General features: G+C 41.4%; 2 protein-coding genes across 4 annotated transcripts in view; both read right to left on the reverse strand.

Annotated features, from left to right (window-relative positions):
* Positions 1 to 22745, reverse strand: part of rasgrp3 (RAS guanyl releasing protein 3 (calcium and DAG-regulated)) — a 130556-nt gene that overhangs the window by 85588 nt on the left and 22223 nt on the right. The window lies entirely within an intron of this gene.
* The window catches only part of ltbp1 (latent transforming growth factor beta binding protein 1), a 117986-nt gene that overhangs the window by 50951 nt on the left and 44290 nt on the right, over positions 1 to 22745 (reverse strand). Inside the window, exons 7-14 of one of the 3 annotated variants that reach the window (XM_052080996.1) lie at positions 20365 to 20666; positions 19058 to 19160; positions 16307 to 16366; positions 13744 to 13866; positions 6635 to 6802; positions 4859 to 5032; positions 2138 to 2157; positions 1589 to 1691 (exon numbers count right to left, since the gene is read on the reverse strand). In XM_052080996.1, coding sequence (XP_051936956.1) covers positions 1589 to 1691; positions 2138 to 2157; positions 4859 to 5032; positions 6635 to 6802; positions 13744 to 13866; positions 16307 to 16366; positions 19058 to 19160; positions 20365 to 20666 — 1053 coding nt within the window. The remainder of the gene's footprint in view (positions 1 to 1588; positions 1692 to 2137; positions 2158 to 4858; positions 5033 to 6634; positions 6803 to 13743; positions 13867 to 16306; positions 16367 to 19057; positions 19161 to 20364; positions 20667 to 22745) is intronic. The other 2 variants (XM_052080998.1, XM_052080997.1) reach the window with 2 other exon arrangements.

The raw sequence follows: 22745 nt of genomic DNA on the forward strand, positions 1-22745 counted from the left end.
ATTATACATATTATAGATTTGTCAACAGTTATTTCTGTAAGTCTTAAGCCAACACTAGGGTTTTTCTTCACATCAACGAGCATACTGTGCTTTGCTCTTGTGGTCAAAGCTTTCTCCGTTGGAAGTTTTGAATCTGATCAAATGGCCATGACGCTGGATCCCTTTTTGTTCAATTTGTGTATGTTACCCATGAGTCAAATCTTTCAGAACATCAATGTTGGCTCTGTTCCCCATGAAGATAACATGCAGTTCCATTAAATCTATAGATGTTTCAGAGTGACGACAGTTCAATTGATGTGGTGTGTCACTGTTTAAAACAAATGAATAACTGCATCAAATAAAATTTCCTCCATAGTGTATGTTTTTCACTTTTCGCGAGGGCAGGAGGGACCGGAACCAATTAACTGTTAAAAATGAGGGATTGCTCTCTCTCTCTCTCTCTCTCTCTCTCTCTCTCTCTCTCTCTCTCTCTCTCTCTCTCTCTCTCTCTCTCTCTCTCTCTCTCTCTCTCTCTCTCTCTCTCTCTCTCTCTCTCTCTCTCTCTCTCTCTCTCTCTCTCTCTCTCTCTCTCTCTCTCTCTCTCTCTCTCTATATATCTATAGATATAGATATATATATGTGTTTTTCCCCAAATGTATGATTTTTTAAAATCCGTTTCACTTTACTTTCTTTGAGTAATTTTAGAAAGATACTTTTTCTAGCATTACTTTGTTTTTAAATGTCTGACTCTTCTGTTTGTGACTGCTTGAAAATGTCATCACTTTAAGTTCTTTTAGCAATTTTAGCAAGCTACTTTTTTATTTACTTAGCTTTAAAATGTAAAGTATAAGAGTTTTGTTTGTCAATGTAAATGTTTTTAAATGCCCTTTTAATTATGTGAAGCACAGAGTTAAGAAATGTGCTACATAAATAAAGCTGCCATGGAATAAAGAACCTTAAAGCTTTTAGAGATAGTTTTCTGAGAGCTCTTCTATGAGGCATGGTTCACATTAGGCAAACCTTCTTGAGGATAGAAAATTCTAAACTGGAGTGTGTTTTGTTTTGTTTTAAATGGAAGGGCAGCTTGAACCAACACCATCAATCATGTCGCATTGAACTCTTGTTTGACTGGCTCTTGGAGCATTGATGAATGTGTTTACATGGCGTGTCCAATAAAAATATGACAACATATAATTGTTTCTGTAGTACAGTATTAATTCAGGAAGACCGCGTTTGTCGTTGCGACTTAAATAATCGTCTGCCCTGCAATTGGCTGGCAACCTTGTCCAGGGTGTGCCCCACCTGATGCCCAAAGTAAATGAGTCAATCCTTAGGGAAAAAAAGACAGGCTGCACAAAATTATTCCATATGTATAGCTCAATTAGCTCATCAAATGTTTAAAATTGTTGTTTGTTTGATTGTTTTAGATGTTTGTCTCTTCCCCTCAACAAAATACACTTTTTAATTGTGTTGGAAACACTTTTTCCTCAAGAGCTGTGGTTTAGTTTACTGTTGAGCACACAACACGTTTAGTCATACAATAATAATAGATAATATAGATTTACACGACTTTGGTGTTTTGCTTGTCAAATATGTAAAGGGTAAACACCTGGGTAAGCTGCATTCATCCTCACAGTGGATACACCTGGAGAAAGCTGGGGCAGTATGAAATCAATGACTGGCCTATTACTAACCACGGGTCCTACCAGCTCCTTCAATGACAAAACACAGAGAACAATAACAGAAAAATAAGGTTGACAAATGTTTTGGCTATATTAGCATTTCGGCTTGCACGTGAAGCACATCAAGCTTTTGCCATGCAAGATGCATGCCCGTAAGAATATTAGCATTCAGCTTGTATGGTAGCTGACTGTAACTCAGTTATAGAGCAAGAATGAGCATCTCAGCAGGGAAGCCAGAAGGCACATTGTCTTTTACTTTTGCACAATGGGTTGCTCCTAAAAAGCATTCAAATACTTTTTAGATTGTATCCATGAAGTTTCAATGAATTTGTGTCATATATAGCGCTACTCTTTAAAAGCTTTCTTCGATAACTCAAATAATGCAACAAGTGTCTGACTTCATGCAAATGCAGTTTGGCTACAATGCAGCAGCGGATAGCACTTTTACGCATGCCAGCTGTCTCAACGCAACCTACCTGATCTGGGGCTGTGGTTGCTAATAACCGCAAAATACAAAAAAGAAAACTAGTTCAATATAATGATGGAAACAGAAGAACATTGATTAAAAAGAAGTTTGGCCTTGAAGAGCCGATTGAATATACAATGGCCAGGTCATGTACTAATTGATAGTCATGAAAATATTGAGTACCAGCATGAAATATCAAATATCACAGTGAGGATTTTTATCTTGGAAATATAACAACATACTACCCCACCAGTATTGGACATGGTGCTAAAAAGTCTAAATTAGTCGCTGCCAGGCACCATTATACTTTCTGGTCCAATCACTAATGTTGGGTGATGGATTTCTGTCTTTTTGTTTGTTTATTTGTTTGTTTTTTAGTCCAGGATGCAAGGGAAAGTCACTTTCACTCTATTACAAAAATGGTAACTCTACTGTGCAGCACTAACCTGGAAACAGTCAAGCATATCCGAAATAATAGCTGAAATGAAATTCCCCCTCTTGATAACTTTATTTTTGATCGTACACATGTATGTACGTCTCCTGACACACCTTTGCAAAGCGGGATGAGCAGTGACTGTGGGGAATATACTGTAAGATGATTCAAAGGTACAATACAGAATACACACACACACACACACACACACGCACACGCACACAAACACACATACACACACTGCAAAGCAAAAGCCATTTATACACAACACTCAGAAACGCCACCATCTTCTGGGCCCGAGCTCATCTGAGATGGACTGATGTAAAGTGGAAAGGTGTCTGTGGTCTGATGAGTCCACATTTCAAATTGTTTTGGGAAGTTGTGGATGCCGTTTCCTCTGGGCCAAAGAGGAAAAGAACAATCCGGACTGCAGGGATGCAAAGTTCAAAAGGCAGCATCTGTGATAGTATGTGGCTGTGTTAGTGCCAATGTCCTGGGTAACTTACTCATCCGTGGAGGCACCAATAATGCTGAAAGGTACATACAGATTTTGGAGAAACATGCTGCAATCCTCGCAATGTGTTTTTCATGGACACTCCTACTTATTTCAATGAGACAATAACAAACCACATTCTGCACATATTATAACAGCGAGCAAGAGCGTGTGGGTACTAGATTGGCCTGTCTGCAGTCAAGACCTGTCTCCTATTGAAAATGTGTGGTGCATTATGAAGCGTAAAAGACGAGAACGGAGATCTCGGACTGGTGAACAGTTGAAGCTGTACATCAAGCAAGAATGGGAAAGAATACTTCGTAGACCTCCTCAACTACAACAACATACCTTCCTTAGAGGAAGCAGGATCTGAGGACTCTGAGGTGGGCTCTCCTATCTCTGCGGTTGAAGTTACCGAGGTGGTTAAAAAGCTCCTGGGTGGCAAAGCCCAGGGTTGGATGAGATCCGCCTGGAGTTCTTTAAGGCTCTGGATGTTGAGTGGCTGTCCTGGTTGACAAGCTTCAACAAAATTGTGTGGTCATTGGGGGGAGTGCCTTTGGATTGGCAGGACGGGGCAGTGGTCCACCTTTTGAAGAAGGGGGGACCGCAGGATATGTTCCGACTACACTCCTCAGCCTCCCTGGTAAGGTCTATTCAGGGGTGCTGGAGAGTCAGTCAGGAAGTCGTGTCTGAGATTCAAGAGGGGCAGTGAGGACACACTGGAGAGACTATGCATCCCAGCTGACCTGGGAACGTCTTGGGATCCCTCGGGAAGAGCTGGAAATAATGGCTGGGGAGAGGGAAGTCTGCGCTTCCCCGTTCAAGCTATTGCTGTTAGCCTCCATCACAACCATTCGAAAAAATGTTATACTTGATTTTACTGTGCCTGCAAATGACAGCACGAAATGCTTTTTCAAAAATGCTAACAATTACATTGAATCGGTTAATTTCACTGAACGTGTCAACGGCCCAGCGCATGTTCAATGTTACACTCCTAGACCATGTTTTTATAGCTAGTTTGGGTACTAACCATTGTTTCGGAAGAGCTGCACGGTCGCATATCATAACTGTAAATGTTTCATTATGTTTGTTAGTTCATATTGTTCAAGCAGTAAACATACAAACCTTTCACATATGCTAATACATAAGCTCTTTGTACTTCCTACTGCTTTTGCCAGTTTAATGCAGCGTTTAAGTAGTAATGCTAATAGTCAAGTTTCAGTTAAAGTCAGACTCCTCTGTAATTCTTGACAAGATTCCACCCCTAAAGCCTCCGACTGGATCTTCTACGAACATACAGTACCTCTCGCTAATTTCGCTCCCACTTTCCTTCTGAAATGTGATGAAGATCACCAAGTCCATTCGATACCCTGCCTACAACCACAAATGAAACATGTCTTCGTTACAGTTTGCCAATTTTTCCTGTTCTAGGGTTTTCATCCAGCGTCCATTTTGAATGCCTCTGTCAAGAAATGGGAGCAAACCATCCACCTTCAGATTTATTTTTGTGTTAATTTTGATAATCGATTGCATTATTGTTGACTGCAATTTATGGCTGGATGGGGCAAAAACTGAAGTCTTGAATTTTGTCTTTGCAATCTGTTGCCCTCAAATTGAGGAATGCGCTTAGCACTTAAACAACCATTGCCGCATACAAAGTCCTGCACATGGAGCAAAAATCCATCGACAATAACCAGGAGCGCTACAGATGAAAGAATAAGTATCATTCTGATGAAGAGCATTCACTCAGTATGTCTCATTTTTTTAATGCATATTCAATGAAACTAACCAAATCACAGACTCACCTGGCATAATCTCTTCTGGCTTCCTGAAAGCCACACCTGGTTTTTCTGGTGTTGGCAAGGGGTGAGGGATAAGTGGATCAATAGGTGTCTGGTGGACCGTAACTGGTTTATTGATGGGTGGATTTGGGAGAACCGTGTAGCCCATTCCACCGGGGCAAATTTCTTTGAACATAGCTATGAAGGAAAAGAACACAAACATTTACAAACCCGATTTAAATATCTGCACACGAAGGCATCAATATTATATGCACAGAATCATTTTCAGAAGTGAAGTTCCCGTTGTGCTTACATATGGCAATATGATAAGAAAAAAAGACATTTACTGACATATAAATGGCAAAATGGACATATACTGTATGATACAGTTGAGACTATTTCGGTAAATGAGCTGAGCTTGGTGTTGAGGCTTGCTGCTTTTCAGTCATTTTCCACAATGATTCAAACTGAACATCTTAAAGTGTTTCTCTATTAAATTACAATCTATGCACATTTGTTCCAATTTGATATGAAGTGGACAAAATCTATTTCTTCACCATTTTACGGAAAAAAAAACGCGCACACAAACCATATTAGATAACTCATTACATACAAAGTGCAATTCAGTATGTTCGAATCAGACAACTGTTTGTGGAAATGTGAGGAAAAAAAATTGAGAGAAAGGGTCAGTGGCAAAAGTATACAACTACTGTACAGCGAAAGCATTTGGTACACAAAAAAAGCAACTACTAAGCCAAGTTGTGAAAAAAAAGCATGCAGCTTCCCAAAAGGGTGTAATAGACAGTTGATGTTCAGACTAGACACGGAAAGGAGGTGTGCGAATGTTTGGGACAATTATTTATTTGGAAGGTGTTTCTTGATTTCAGTTTCAGGTTCGGGTCAGTGTACCTGCGCGGTAAAAGGAACGAAGCTCCCACAAAGAGCACAAAGTTTAATTCAAGACGGTTAATTCATCCTTCAATGAAGAATTCAAATAACTAATATGGACTCTATGGAATTTCAGTGAGTTCACAACATTTTTTCTAATCTTTGAAGAAGTGTGGAATTTCAAACTGAACTCACCCTTTAATGTCCAAAGTGCCATAACATTCAACAACTCTGTTGGGAATGCAAGTCAATAACTCGAAGCCCTCAATCATCCCAAAAATATGTGATTTTTTTTCAGTAAGATACATTTGGAAGTTATGAATAACAGTAGTTAATTTTTCTTAAACAGTAACAGAGCTTCTAAATGCTGGTGCATTAGCCATTCCATAAACACGAACAAACATCTATTCACCAATTAATGGAGTCTTAATAAGAAAACTGTGAGCTATTTTTGGAAAAGTACACCTATGACCAAGAATTACGGTCCACTTTAAACCCTCTGTTCACTGAAATTAGCCCATTTTGAAGTGTTGATTCAGTCACTGCTCACCTTTACTGTGGGGCCAATGCCATAGATTTTCTATCCATAATAACTAACAGCACAGCGAGCGGGTGCCTATTTTGTTTTATGTAAATTAAGTAAATGTGGACCACTCACGTCACAATCTGTGTCATTTTACTTACAAACGCATTTGGGAAAGCAGGCAGCTCCCAAACGATTGGCTCGATGCGTCATTTCACACTTGATGAGTGGGCAGGTACTCTTGAAACCCGAATAGAGAATTTGGATAAGTCCAAAAGTCCATTTTTGGCATTTACCATATCTTGGGTGGTGGTCCAAATGACTTGCAGATAAGTGAGGAAAGATAATTTGGGGTCATGACGAAGGTCTAACCAAACTGGAAGCCTTACCTGTTCCTGGAGGGGGACATTTGTCACAATGTGGTCCCCAGGCTTTGCCCACACTGCAGCAGCAGAGCTGTTTGCTCAGCTGAGCAGACACTGGGTGCAAACACTGCCTCCCTGAGCTCATCAAACGGAAGCAAGCCCCCTTCTCCTCTTGGATGGCAGGCATGTTGGCTGAGGACGTGTGCAGGAGGAGGACAAAGAGGAGCAGAGCAGACGCAATGGAAGTGGTGCGCCAGAGTGCAGGGGACACACAAGGGGGGAAGAAATGACAAAGTGAAGAAATGAAGAAGTCCCCTTCACCAAAGCAACCTTGCCTCACACGAAACAAATACACGCAATAGAACAAACATGATATCAACATTGTCGAAAGACACCAAACTGCGACAAGAGGAGCAAGTATTTCGCGGTGCTTCGTCATTCCCCCACATCTGGTGACAACACTCAGGGCTAAACACGTTCAAACACAACGGAGCACAGACTGAACATTGTAGGAAAGACATGACTAAACATTAACATGCATTACAGCCAGGCACCGGTTGAAATGAAGGCATGCAGAGGGGTTTAGTTTGTGCTTTCCAAGTTAAACGCTGCAATTAAACATCTGCACATACCAATTACAGCTGGAATTGTTCTAACGGGAACAGAGACAATATTTTTTTCTCAAAAGGGGAACAAAAAAGGCTTTTGACCCGGTATTAGAAAGTTACATTAGTCTTTGTCCATCCACAAGGGAAAAGCACTCACGGTTAAGTGAAACACTGTAAAACGCCAAGTCTGAACTGTTAACAAGACAAATCAATTAATTGTACCTTTATCCAGATACTCACCAACATGAGTTCTTCCTTGGCCCGCACACTATATGCCACCCCACCACCCCTTTCTGCACTTTTGACGGCTTCGCTATAGCAGCATGATGAATGTTGTAAAAAAAAATCTGTATAAATACTGGTCCTAAAGTCTCTTTACCATTTCAAAAATGTATTAAAAATGCAATTGATTAGATATTTTATTCAGATTTGTTCTATTGTATTCAGCATTTATTAAAGGTTTTTTTTTTTACATCTTTTAATACACTTCTACATGCGCACCATTAGTTGCACGAAGCACATCAAGGCGGTCCTCGATTTCTTGCCATGTTCGCTGTAGCATTGCCTCATCAATTGTGGCAATGGCATTAGTAATCCTTTGCTTTAGGTCAGTAATGCCCTTATCTTTGTTCGATACACTATATCTTTGTCACATTCCGTATTTGACAGCAGGGGGCAGGCGTTCTTGCTTGCCGCCTGCACACCTGCCACCCATTTGTCAATGATTGCACATGCTATATCTAGGCGCTCCGGCAGTCGACTGAATGCCGGAGTATTCCACGCCGTGCCATTGCTGTTGCCTATACCTTCTCGATTGAACATTACTTTAAGACTATTGAAAATTGTTGCATCCCTCGATATCTCGTGTGTAATTATAGTATTTGCTTAATCTTTCTCCTTGCCGTTTTTTCGCAAGCGTTTTCTGTTGTCTCGTTATAATTATTTCCTGGTTTTCGTTTTTAACCAGCGTTCTCTGTTTTCCGTTTAGACGGGGGTCGGGGGGGTTGTTGTAAGAAATATTATTTCTGCGACAAAGTTCCTTTCTGTGCCTGCTATTTTGGTGATCCATTTATTCCCAGTTTGTTGCGCACAAAGCGATTACTCTGTCGCTTCGAGCACAACGTGACAATCTTTAACATAGCCCGATAGAAAGAAGTACAGGAGAGTGATATCTGGTGAATGTGGCGGCCAAGGAATTGATTGGATCCATCCCTTCCAATCCACCGGTCTGGAAATGTTTGATTGAGGAACCCACGAACATGCAGCCCCCAATGTGGTGGTGCACCATCTTGTTGAAAAATAATGGTTGGTTGAAGGTCATTCAGTTGTGCTGCCACATATTCGGTTCAAAGGTCAAGGTAAACATTTGCAGAAATATCAGAATCAGAATCATCTTTATTGGCCAAGTATGTAGAACACACAAGGAATTTGTCTCCGGTATAACACGCTGCACTAGTATCATCGTAAACAACAAAATCATTGAACCATTTTAGAGTAACCAGTAGTTTTGTAGTACCATTTTGTGGTGCAAGAAGAGTGACTACGTCAGTGACTGTTTAAGGAGTTAATGGCTAGAGGGAAGAAGCTGTTTAAGTGTCTACTGGATTTGGTGCGCATGGATCTGTAGCGTCTGCCTGAGGGGAGTGGCTGAAAAAGGTGGTGGGCAGGGTGCGGAGGATCCAGGAGGATTTTCCGTGCCCTTGTCTTGATTCTTGCAGAGTGTAAGTCCTCAAGAGTGGGTCGGGCGCTGCCAACGATTTTTTCTGCCGTCCTAACTGTCCGTTGAAGTCGGATTTTGTCCTTTTTTGTGGCGGCCCCAAACCAAACCGTGATGGAAGAACACAGGGTTGATTCGATGACTGCCGTGTAGAACTGTCGTAGCACCTCCTGTGGCAGGCCATGCTTCCTCAGCAGCCTCAGGAAGTACATCCGCTGCCGGGCCCTTTTCAGGATGGAGATGGTGTTGACTTCCCACTTCATGTGAACTTGAAGGTCTCGACGGTTGACACAGGGCAGTTGGATAGTGTGAGGGGCATCCTCATCTCACCCCTCGGGTGGTGTCCGTCCCTCATTCAGCTCGGGTCCTCTACCAGAGGCCAGGAAGCTTGAGGGTTCTGCGCAGTATCCTTGCTGTTCCCAGCACTGCACATTTCTGGACTGAGATGTCCGATGTTGTTCCCGGGATCTGTTGCAACCACTCATCTAGTTTGGGGGTCAATCCCCCGAGTGCTCCGACCACCACAGGCACGACTGTCACCTTTACCTTCCAGGCTCTCTCCAGCTCCTCTCTGAGCCCTTGGTATTTCTCGAGTTTCTCATGTTCCTTCTTCCTGATGTTTCCATCACTTGGGACCGCTACATCCACTACAACGGCTTTCCTCTGCCCTTTATCTATGATCACGATATCTGGTTGGTTCGCCATTACCATCTTGTCAGTCTGGATCTAGAAGTCCCACAGGATCTTCGCTCTGTCATTCTCCACCACCTTCGGAGGTGTTTCCCATTTTGACCTTGGGGTTTCCAGTCCATACTCCGCACAGATCTCTTCTTCTCTTCCTTTGGCCACCTTATTATTCCTGCAGGGTATCTGATCACTGGCAGGGTTTAGCTGTTTATTGCTGTTTATGAGTGCCTCTGTGCGATCCAACACATAACTGCAGGGTGTAAGATGCTGGCAGGGAGTACCAAGGTACTTGTAGCTGTCCTCAATGTCTGCTATTGTTCCTTCAGGGAGTGAGACCCCTTCAGTGCGGACTACTTTTTCTCTCTTAGTCACCATCCGACTACATTTCTCAAGCCCGAATGACATCCCAATGTCGCTGCTGTAGATCCTGGTTGTGGGGATCAGGGAATCTATGTCCCTTTCGCTCTTAGAATACAGCTTGAAAACCACATGTGGAGCCGCCTGGTGCTGTCCAGTTCTTCATATCTGAAACTCTTTCCTGTATGTCTGCCAATGTTATGGTAACTGGGTTCTGTTCAGGGAGGTTGCTGTGCTCCTCTCTCAGGGTCACCAGCCATTGTGCACTGCTGTTATGTGCAACCTCCTTCTCCCATATGCCTTTCCAGTACCTTTCAGTTTCCAGTCTTGGTGGGTCAGCTGTTGTTAGGACCCTGCCACTGAGCGTACACTTTCGCAGGTTGTGTTGCGAACAGCCTGTTTATTCGTCTGGCCTCATTCTCTTTCGTGTACCGCTTTAGGTGACTGGACAAGGCTTGGAGCCTTTGTTTGGCAGTTTCGAGTAGTTCAGGTATGGTCATCTGGATGTACCTCTCGGGTATCAGCCTTTTCATCACACCTCTCTGGGCCTCCGTCAATTGACTCACATCTTTCCGGGCCGCCTTGATCTTAGCCTCCAACCGTCTTTTCCATGGTGGGGTAACGTATCTCATGGCTTCCATGGTTGCTCTTATAGCCCAGAGTCTCCAGGATCACTGACACTGAAGCGTATATCAGCTCATTGGTTTCTGTGATCGTTACGGTAGGGATCGCCCTCAGTGCTGCATTCACACTTTCTATGAGACTTTCAGATGGTACTTCACATAGCCGTTGTAATCGGTTTCTAGGTTGCCCAGCTTTCATTCTCGCCATGATCTTAGCTTTCAGGTCAATCGCTGCCTCGCTCAGCATTTCATTCATTGTGGCTGGCCACCCAATCTCATCATCTGCATTCATTGGGGCTTGCCTCCCAATCTCTTGTATGACCTCCTCCTCTGATCTGGCAGCCTGGGGCCCTTCACCATGGAACCTGGTTGGACCTCATCAATCTCAAGTTGTGACAGCAGTTGCCGTTTGTGGATGTTGGAACACTGAGCTACTAGTTGTTTCGTGGTCAACCGTGACTGTGCGTTTCGAAGTAACCATTTAGCCCACATTCTCTGCATGTAACCCCTCTGACTAGGATTGCTTGAGTAGTAGCATTCCAACAGAGCCATGTTATCGCATCTCGCCCATCTCCGCTTTGTTCCAGTAGCCCATTTTTCATCAAGGTGCTCTGGTTCCCCAGCACCTGACGCAGACCTTGTTTAGCTGGGCGACGTCTGAGCCGGCATGTCATTCGTTTTATTGTCTCTCATCATTGTATGAGGTAGTCATTAGCGTGAAGGATCTTGCCCAAGGACCCACACTGGATGGTGTTATGTATTTTTTGCCCCAAGCTGGATTCGAACCACCGTCTCCCGTATGCCAAACCGATGCCTTACCAACTGAGCTATCCAGCCGGCTATATATATATATATATATATATATATATATATATTTATTTATTTATTTATTATATATATATGTGTGTGTGTGTGTGTGTGTGTGTGTGTGTGTGTTGACTGTTTTCCTTCATGGTATTTGCTCATCACAGCTGTCACTCAGCCCATCTATCAAATACAGTATGTTACAGAAGAGAGAACGGAGAACACATTGCTCACAATAGTTTTCACGCACCATTAAAATAATGAATGAGTGCTTTTTGCCAAGTTGCCAGACTGTTGGTGTTGCCCAACCCTTTGCTCGATTGGACAAATTTAAAATATTATTGAACCAATGTTATCTCAGATTATAGAAACCGTTACAAAAGGCAAATGGACGTAAAGTGCCATGCACCAGCTAGCCCAAGACAAGCAATATAAATGTAGCACCTTCAGTACATTTCTTCTCCTGACAATGTGTTTCTGTGGGACTTCTATTCAACAAATAAATGATTAGGTGCCCAGCTGTCTATGTTTTAAACTCATAAATTGTTGTAACTGAGAGACCAAGACAACAATGATGTCTCAATAGTAGAAAGTGCCTGTGCAACAGATGGGGAGAAAAATGTTCCTGCAATGCTCCATCCAAAAACATTGTGTTCGGATGCTGATATTTCAGTAGCCTACAAGTTTTGATTTGTTGTTTGCTTTCAGCTGTCATGCTTTGGTGACACTGCCTCGTGCCCAAGTGCAGCACGGGATATGCTGCACAATGTACGTAACATGCGTGACAAAAGCAATGGTCCATGATCGCTACACATTTATGGTCAGATTACGCATTGTAGACCACTGAAAACGGATTTGGTGTTACATAAAAGCCATCAAGTCAAAGGCATGTACAGTTTGCCTTGCAGCGCATGCTTGAGACGGGGATGAGATAAAAAAAAAACATGCAATAGATTCATCCACATCGTGTTGTCACTAGTGATGTTTGACTCCATTTTGCAAATCAAACAGAGCCAGCCAGCCACATCACCACAAAGTGACTCATTTACATGAAGAATTTTAACCTACAAAAGTTCAACATCTAACTTGAAAAAGCATTTTGCAGTAAAATATATCAATTTCAATTGTTGTTTTCTTGTCTTTAGTTGCATATATGCTATTAGTTTATTGGTCATACTGTATGTTGCCAAACTGTTAAATATGCAGCTTTTCGAGTACATGCTGTAGGTTCTCTCCCACGCATGCACACACGCGCGCACGCACGCACACACACACACCACATTCTGCAACTGAGGTAGGATAAAACATAGCTACTAAAAACTCTATATGTACTTTATCAATAACTACATCGACAGGAATAGTCTTCATTCAGTTATTTTAGTGAATAAAACAAACCAAAAAAAAAAGTCAAACACAGGCAGACAGCCAGCAGAAGACAAGGCAGCTTAGAGAAAAAAACCCCAAAGCATCAAAAAATTAAACGACGTTGATGTGTGCAGCGCTACTGTAAGAAGGGAGCTGTTTCCATTGGCCAGGAAACAAGTCTGCTGTGTTCACTCCCACAATGGTGACAACGCCATTTTCTACCTGCACCCATCTACCAATATACCAAATGAAAGACCAACCATGCACACGGTTAGACTACGCTTTGCACTAGACTTGCATTGGGCATGAACAGAGGGCCCATATTGACCGTCTGTCTTTCATCTTCAATATTAAATTCCATATAATGCACCATAGAGTAGCATTTTTGTTTAATTAAAAGTAGATATGTCTTAAGTGGACCTTGTATCCATGTCTGTTGCAACCACCATATGATTGATCAAATCCGGGATTGAATTGTTGTGAGAGTCATCAAACAATAAAGCTTTATCCAATCCAATCCAAACATAACATCACTCATAAAATAATTTCCTTTGAGGGATTGTAATGATCATAATTTGTGTCATTAATGTAAACAAATTGAAACTGAATGAAATAAATGGTTTTACCATAAAATTGCAGTCGCTTGATGTTGCTGACCAATTGGTACAAGTTTTTTTTTTAAAGTCTGAAAGTCTGTTTTGGTCCCCCCCTCAAAAAAAACCCCAACAACAACAAGAAAAATTGTCAAGATACCAATGGACAGCAATGATGTTCAGAGTTGGTAGAGTAAATCCAAATATGCATTTATTTTACTGCACTGCAAAATATTTTTTTATTACCGTACAGCCAATGTTTTTATTTGTCATCGCTTTAGGTATGTATGTATTTATTTGCTTATTTATTTGTTGATTGGTTGATACAGAATATCATTGACCTGTAGTTTGTAGTGCGATAGGAAACGGCAGCACTTACATATGCATGTGGTGAGCATGGGGTCAGGGATGTAGCCAGGTTTACATGTGCATCTATAGCTGCCCACAGTGTTCAAACAATTTCCATTCGGACACACTCCCTGCAGCTGGCACTCATCAAAATCTGTCAATAAATAAGATAATAGAACACCAAAAAAAAAAATCATTCCACGTTCACCCACTGATGACGCAGCATCAGGAGCCACTGGGGGTTCAGTATAGTAGGAGACCGGAAGGGAAATGACCATTGTATCTCTGAGCCATGCCGCCCCACAAGAAGAAGAGCAATTTTAATTTGATCTCAGCAATTTAAGACTGGTAGCAAACGTATAATTAGACTTTACATCGATCATATCGAGTGTATCGAAAGCAGTTAACATCTTACATTTTATCATGAATTAACCGCAATGTCATCATTGATTGCCATGATCGGATCCGCGAAGTAAGACATTACAGCAAACACAACCTCGTTTCACCGGTGTCGATCTCACCTGCCATGGTGGATGTGAAAGCTTGAAAGCTAATCTATTTTCAGCATTTTGAAGCGGAAAGACTTTGCATTGGCGGAAGTTCTCTTTCTGTGCCCTCCACCATCCAATCACAAAGAGCATTCCTGTAGGTTTTCTTTTTGAGTGGGAAAAATTCCAAAAATACATTTTATTTATGTTTAAAAAAACTCGCTCAGTATGTGTGTCATTTATTTAATTTTAACATCCCTTCATTTCAAAACAGCTTTCATCACTCAATTTTTTATCCGAATGCATTTTGGCTTTGGTGGGGGTTTACTATTGAGTAAATGTAAACGTTGTTGAAATGTATACATTGCTTCTGATCGAATCAGTGATCTGGTATTGTTTTTTTTTCAAACCTTCTGATTGCTGATTGACCCTAAAAACCCAAATCACCTAAAGACTGTTTACCATTCTTGATTAATGAATTCTTTTTAGAACATCTTATTTTTATGCAGCCCAATGGTTTTATTAATGCACCGAATGTCCTTGAGAAGTCTCAGTCTGTTGGATACGAGTTATTCATGTTTCGAGTGCATATTTTTATTATTCTCTAACTTTACAGTGTGGGAGCACACGATCAGCCTCACGTCTAACAGCTTTTCTTTTTTACTTTTAGAAAAAGGTAGGTCACAACCTCACTGTCTATCCCTTCAAATATTGTACTGAGCTGAAGCGGCGGGCTGAAATTTTAGCACACTAGTCACCACTCTACGATCAGAAATCGAGGTTGTAGTGGCAGTAGGGCTTTGATCCCCAAGTTGAGTAGACGCTACAACAAATAGTGAAACAAATCGACATCTGTGACAAAATAAATAAAATTTTGCAGAGCATGTCCTGAGAAAGACCAGGAGGATGACCAATATTATGCTAGTTTTAGAATCAATGCATTAGCTTGCTTGTTTCAGAATCAATTTTTTATAGTTTAAATGTCTTAATGGTCTTGGTCCTTCTTATATTTCAAAACTGCTTGTGCTTTATGAACCCTCACAGTAAGTGGACTCCACCGGCAGAGGGTTCCGAATCATTCCCACAGTGAGGACACACACATTTCTGTGTGGAAGAGGATGATGTCTAATGGCAGTAATCCGTGCATGAGTAGAGCATTGTCACTTCTCTAGACATGGTGTGGCAGCAAACAATGTGAGAGGGGGAAAATAATGAGCTGGTATTAACTACTGGTAACTATCAGTATGTTTTTCCACGGAGCTCAGTATCTGCCTGCCTGTGCCCCGATCAAATTCAACAAAATTGTTTTAGACCAGCTGCAAGCCTTGTAGCGGTAATTAGACATGGTCTGAGTAAGCAAATTTTGATGCACTTTCTGTCATCATTCTACCAGGCGCATCTCCAAGTGAACTCCCCATGTTGCACCGGAATGCCCAAGCTTGGCAGAGACTGGTTTGCTAAATTGGCAAATACAGTACATGCAGCGAGCCTTACCCTTGTAGGAAAATCAGGATTCACTGCATTTGAAGGGCAGTCTACAAAAATCGAGCATGTGCGCTCAAGCCTAGAGTGGCTAAAGCGAGTGCAGTTCCAGTGTTGCCAATTTATCAAAATTTTCATTGTAGTCTTGTAGTCCTGTAGTCTTTGCTTCATTCAGTGTGGGTTATTATTTTATCGTATTTATACTTTATATTTTTGTATACTATTTCCCCCTTAATATTCACACCCTATTCTCCGAACACCCATTCATATATTACAGCTCTTAATATATTTTCAAAACTATTAGAGCAATTTTAAAAAATATGCAAAGTTCAAAGGCTAACGGCACATAGATCTAGGAATCCAGAGGTAGTCTCTCTGCACAAGCCACATACTGTAAGCATGGTTAAAATGGCAATGAGCCAAATGAGACAGTAGCACCCTCTATTGAGTCTCTGGAGAAAAACTATTTGCCTTGAGTATGGTTGAAAATATAATTCCTCTTTTTTTAATTTTTTACACTTCATTCATTTTGTGCCCAAAAAGCCATTCAATAGTTAAGTATCCGAGGACAATCATTACATCATATTAATGAATAAACACAGATATGATATTGCAAGCCCTTACCTTGACAATGAGTGCTGTTGATTTTCTTGTAACCCTGTGGGCAGTCTATCAGAGGAATAGCTGGTGAGTGAAGGGAGAGAATAAAAATTGGGGAAACGTGAGTCATTTTATTCAAAATTGTGATTAATCATACATTCATTCATTCATTCATCTTCCGAGTCGCTTGATCCTCACTAGGGTCGCGGGGGGTGCTGGAGCCTATCCGAGCTGTCTTCGGGCAGTAGGCGGGGGACACCCTGAATCGGTTGCCAGCCAATCGCAGGGCACACAGAAACGAACAACCATTCGCACTCACACTCATACATAGGGACAATTTAGAGTGTTCAATCAGCCTGCCACGCATGTTTTTGGAATGTGGGAGGAAACCGGAGCACCCGGAGAAAACCCACGCAGGCCCGGGGAGAACATGCAAACTCCACACAGGGAGGCCGGAGCTGGAATCGAACCCGGTACCTCCGTACTGTGAAGCCGACGTGCTAACCACTGGACTACCGGGCCGCCGATTAATCATACATAAAATACATAAATCATCTCCACTCACCATTGTTGGGTTAATTTATTATTTGGCTAAACAACACACACCTGCACATTTATCTATCGATCGATCTGTCCATCTATCCATCTACCTATGTATCTATCTAGACTGTCTTCGAACCCACGACCCCTGCACTGTGATGAGGCAGACGTGTTAACCAGTCAACCATCGCACCACTCTCACACACGAACACACCCACACCCACACACCCACGCCCACGCCCACGCCCGCCCACGCCCACGCCCGCGCACGCACACGCACACGCACACGCACACGCACACGCACATGCACACACACACACACACACACACACACACACACACACACACACACACACACACACACACACACACACACACACCAAAAACACCAATTTCATATACAAGTACATATACTGTATACCAAGTGTAGGATGAATAGCCATGAGTCAGTGTGATTTGTTCCTAAATTGGAGAAGCTGTGCTTATGGGTGACCCGACCTGATATGAGGGCGAAGTGTACTGGGTTGTTGTCACTGCAGTCATGCCTTTATAACATGAAGGCGATATTATGCATTCCCTGAAGAAATTGCAATTTCCAAAGAACCCATAAAAATATCACACTGCTAAACAAATTGCAAATTTGTTTCCAAAAAATATTTCTTTCAAATACTTGTACAGCATGAATTAATTGAGGTGTGGTTTTGACATTTGGGATAGTAGAAGAACAGAATTGCTTTGATCCAGGTCACCCTGGGACTTACACACTGCCATGGGTCATTATTTTCAACACACTTCAGGCAAAGGGTCTTCAAAACGATAACCAGCAAGGTCTGCGGAAGCTGGATAACAATTCCTGATTATTTGAATTAAGTGTGTTGCAGCAGGGAGAAATAGCAGACAGGCAGGACGGCGGGTCTCGAGGAACACGATTGAAGACCCCTGCTTCATACAGAAGTCAAACCATTTTTCTTAAGACTTTCAAACACGTCTCTCTTTTTTTTAAATCAATACATATAATAAGATGCACAAAGTACATTTCAGGGCATTATTATGAATGATTATTAAGGAACTGAGTTTTGATATGAGTTTTAACAATATAATATACTATTAGGAGTGTGATTAAAGTTATGCTTTTAATGATGATCTAGGGCAGGGGTGCTCATTAGGTAGATCCTAATCTACCGGTAGATCAAAGACAGCTGCCCATCTTTAAAGCCCTCCTCAAAACTCACTTGTATTCTTTGGCGTTTGACTCAGCATGACTTAGATTTGTTCTTGATTTTACTGCTTGGTGCTTTCTACCGCCTTTATTACCGATTCGTCTTACTCTTTATTGTGCATGATAAATCGCTCCATGTACAGCACTTTGTATGCAGCGATGGCTGTTTGAAAGTGCTCTATAAATACTGTTGACTTGACTTGACTTGACTAGATCCGAGGAGTGTCGAGGAGAAAAAAAACAAACAAAGACACATTTGTGTGTCTTTGTACATGTTAATAATATATTATTAACATATTAACATATTACTAATATAATTGTACATGTTAATAATATATTTTTTGTGTTAATGTACACTGCACCCTAACCATCTTATCAGTCTAATTTTCACCCAAAAATTATTTAAAAATAAAATAAAGCAGGTAAATCTTGAATTTATAGTGGCGCGTGATTATGTCACCGGAAGTTGTTAGCTCTCAACAGTCTGCAATTGCAGCTTATGATCAGAACTGTTGCGCTCTATCTTTTATCGTCATTATTCTCATTCAGAGTTTGGTTCGTGAACAATTCACCGAGGCACGAGCAAAGAATAGGAATCTAGGAGGGCCCAGGGAAGCACTTTAAAACAGTACGTGTGAGCTACGATAGTTAACAGGCTGCCAAAGTGTGTCGCATGCCTCAGTTTCAGGCTGTTTCTCATCAGGGTGTGTGCGCGCGCGTGTGTGTGTGTGTGTGTGTGTGTGTGTGTGTCTGTGTGTGTGTGTGTGTGTGTGTGTGTGTGTGTGTACGTGTACGCGTGTGCGCGCGTGCCGGTAAGGGTAGATCCCGGGAGGTGAGTTGATCGAAAAGTAGATCTTCGATCCAAAAAGTTTGAGCACCCCTGATCTAGGGGTTCTACTAGTTTGATCAAAGGACCTGAATGGGACACATTATACATTATAGAATGGATGATTTATTTGTTTTTTAATGTCTTGTTATACTCTTTGTAAAGACAACATACAGTATAATACACTTACATGGTTTCTTTGGACATTTCTGGCATTTGTGGAAACCCCATGATGTCCCAATGGTCCCGCAACACTGCTCCTGTTTAGTGAGACCCGGGAGAGCTTTCCCACACTGAAACATACCAAGTTGGCAGTTCATACCATTAGATAAATACATACAGATCAATAGTCAATATTAGCCATGCCATTAATAAGGTGAGGACAAATGGATTAGCAAGGCGTGAGCAAATTTTTCATTCTCTTCAAGGGGATGTATTTTGAAAAATGTTTTCTTGTTGTTTGTATATCATGTAATAGTGGGTTCTCTGGATTGGGTGTCTGTGTGTGCTTCACAGTTTGACTCATACAAGTGAGTCTTCCCAAGCTCTGACTGTAGCGGTGACACGAGCAAAATCCATCCATCCACTGGCCATTAGCGCAGCAGAGTGTGAAGCGGGATGACAGCCTGTTCACTCGCTCATTTCAGTAAGAGTGCGGGGAACTATCTTTAAATTGTAGAGAAAATGTGAGTGTGGTGTGTGTAGGTGTGAGTGTGAGCGCGGATGATTGTTCGTCTGTGTGTGCCCTGCGACTGGCTGGCAACCGGTTCAGGGTGTCCCCGCCTACTGCCGTAAGACAGCTGGGATAGGCTCCAGCACTCCCCGCCACACTTGTGAGGATAAAGCCGATCGGAAAATGGATGAAGGGATGGATGGATGTTCTATGCACCCTCACCAGTCTAAACATGGTATTGTGATTAGTTTTGTGTTCATTTCATATGAATTAAGCAACAAAATCCAACTGTTTTATAATAATAATAATAATACATTTTATTTATAAGCGCCTTTCAAGACACCCAAGGACACTTTACAATTTATACATCCTTGTGGGAGGAGGGTGGGGGGTTACCACTCGCTGTCAACTGAAAATGCCATTACAGTGCCTAAGGGCTCGGCTTGTGAACGTCATATAATCAAACCCCGAAAGCAGGTGACAGTCGTTACATGAGCCCTTGTGATGTCACTTTCAGTCGACATCATGTAGCAAAATGGCAGCTGGGTACATTTTCTGCTTAATTCATATTCCATAAACACAATATTTGTCAGACTACTGTTTGTCAGACTACCGTCTTTCGACCAGTGGGGCTAGATAGAACCTTATTGTAATGAAAATGTTTGACTCAAATTCTCAAATAAATAGATCATATAAACTGGCTCTTTTGAAAAGCTAAGGTAATAATTTACATCAGAAAAACTGGGCCTAAAAATGTCCTTTTTGGGGATTACGACAAAATGTAATTTGAGTCATATTGCACATTTGATTTAATGAGAGCTTACCTGGCTACTAACAGTTTCTTGGAAGCAGCGGCCCAACATGTTCTTTGAGGAGACAGGTTGGGACTGAGTAATCTGGTCCCCATGCTGGGTCGGATAGACAATGTTGTAGCCATGATGCTGGACCTGCTGACGCCTTTCAGTGTGATGAAAACTGTAGCTGGAGGATGAAGAGGATCCTGACTGGGAACCTCTTTGACTTTGTCCATTACTGTGTTGGTCGTCCAGCTGATATACCTGGTGGACCTCAACAGATGCCTCGGGAGGATGTTGGATGTGGATGTTTACAATGTTGGGGCTGAATACTGGTCATAGAAAATTACAGACCAGAATTAATATGATACAATTGTGTGTGTGCGTGTGTGTGTGTGTGTGTGTGTGTGTGTGTGTGTGCGTTTGTATTCATGACATCTCAGGACAATTTTATGATAACACACCTTCACAATGAGGACCTGTGGAAAAATGAGGACATTTTCCGCGTCCTCATATTTCCACGCAGTCTACACTACTCTAGAGCTCACGAGGATACTCCCACACCAAAAATAAGTGATGTCCTGAAAGAGCACAATTTTCAGAAATTGTGTGTTTAAGTGTGTTTAACTTTCGACTCACTTTTCATTTGGAAAACTAGTGGCCAACTTCGGTACTTAACACACTTTTAACACACTTTCAGTGACGTCATTGTGCAGGACCTCAAATGTCATCTTTTTCGGACTGACTCACACATTTTCCCTGCCCTCGTCCTGATAAGTCACATCAATTAGCAGTCACACAAAATCCAACATGTGAAGCAGCCAGACAATCCTACTCTCAAACACGACCACGCGTGGATGACCATTGGGTAAGCAATTCCTTTTCATTTATCTTACCGTAACATAGAAGTTGTTCAATATAACCGTGTTTAACAGTGCCCACCAAAGGTAATAGCATTCAATAAGACAGCTAGCTAGCTAGCTAGCTCGATCGTTAGCATGCTAATAAGCTTCCAGTAAAAGTAATGTGGACATGTCCTGCAGGCAAGGTTCTGGAAAACTTTTCTAAATCTTTAACAACACAGTCTGTGGAACTTGGTTTTGGTACCATATGTTTATTTCAGTGCAGTATTTGTTTTATTCGATTGCAGTTAATTTAAATTAGTTAGTACAGGTAGCCTAATGAAAGTGGGCCAGGCACTTCTAGCATTTACGCTAAGCCCGGTGTATTTACACTGTTTATTCTTGTGCTGATTCAATTGTACACCGTTTCAATGAAAAAAACAAACAAACGTTTGCAATGAAATTATAGCAGAATTCAGCTTTGTTGGTACATTTGGTCAAGACAATATTGTGTTACTCTATTTTAATTTTACATTGTTATCTGCCTGACAAATGGTTTGCCCGAATCTATTAGTCTGACCAGCAAATGTTTGATGAAATGAATTTTTGTATTTTTGAGGAAGAAAATAATATTCCTTTGGCTCAGTACTTTTTGAGCCAAAATAAGTGCTGCCATAATATTGTGCTTGCTTGTCTGGCTGACTTCTTCTCACTTTCCATTGTAGATGTTTACTGGTGGTGATAATGTCACAAAGAAGAACCAGACTGAGCCCTGAATCTGAGGCTGCTCCTTTTATCTGGAGTCAACAAGCCTTGTTTGAAAGCCCAGTGGATCAATGATTATAAAGGTATGCTATCAATCTACCTGCTATCTAATTCTTATGGCTACCGCAAGCATATGACAAGAGCTGCAACCAAAGCCTGTCACAGTGACAGATTTTATTCGTACATTGTATTTACCCCAAAACTGTCACAGTAAACAGCATATTTTTTATGCCATTGATCATATTGGAGCAAAAATAATTGAAGTACTTTTGAAGAAAATGTTTAGCAGCCATTATCATTCAATTATTGAGAATATTGTATTGCCATGAAGAACTAGGAATATCTTGGAATGAAAAAATAGAAATAGAAATTATTCGGCTTCTGTTAAAATATTGTGCTTCACCAAATATCACAATTCATAAAAACGCATACATCCGTAATAGTCGAGGAAAATTAGATGCCTTTAAACTTCCTTCATAATGCTTATTTCACCTGATTGAAGAAGGCTGTGGTAGCTGTTTGACAAATCCACATTTTTATCAGCAATTTGTACTGCCCATCAAAAGTCTCTACTTAGTTGAAAACAACGAATGGTCACCGGAATTATTTTTCAGTCATTACATTGTTTTAGTCTGAAAGAGTATGTTTCGGGTGTTGTCTTTATTATTTGAACTCAGTCATGTCTGTTGTCCTGAAATTGTTAGCTATAAGAGCTGTACAGTGGTAACTACCATAAAGAGCCGGCTTGTGCTGTGTATGAAGTTTAATTTATTCAAAAGTCATGTAACTACGACATATTTCTGA

Source organism: Hippocampus zosterae, chromosome 11 (assembly GCF_025434085.1).
Source record: "Hippocampus zosterae strain Florida chromosome 11, ASM2543408v3, whole genome shotgun sequence".
NCBI classification, from domain to species: Eukaryota; Metazoa; Chordata; class Actinopteri; order Syngnathiformes; family Syngnathidae; genus Hippocampus; species Hippocampus zosterae.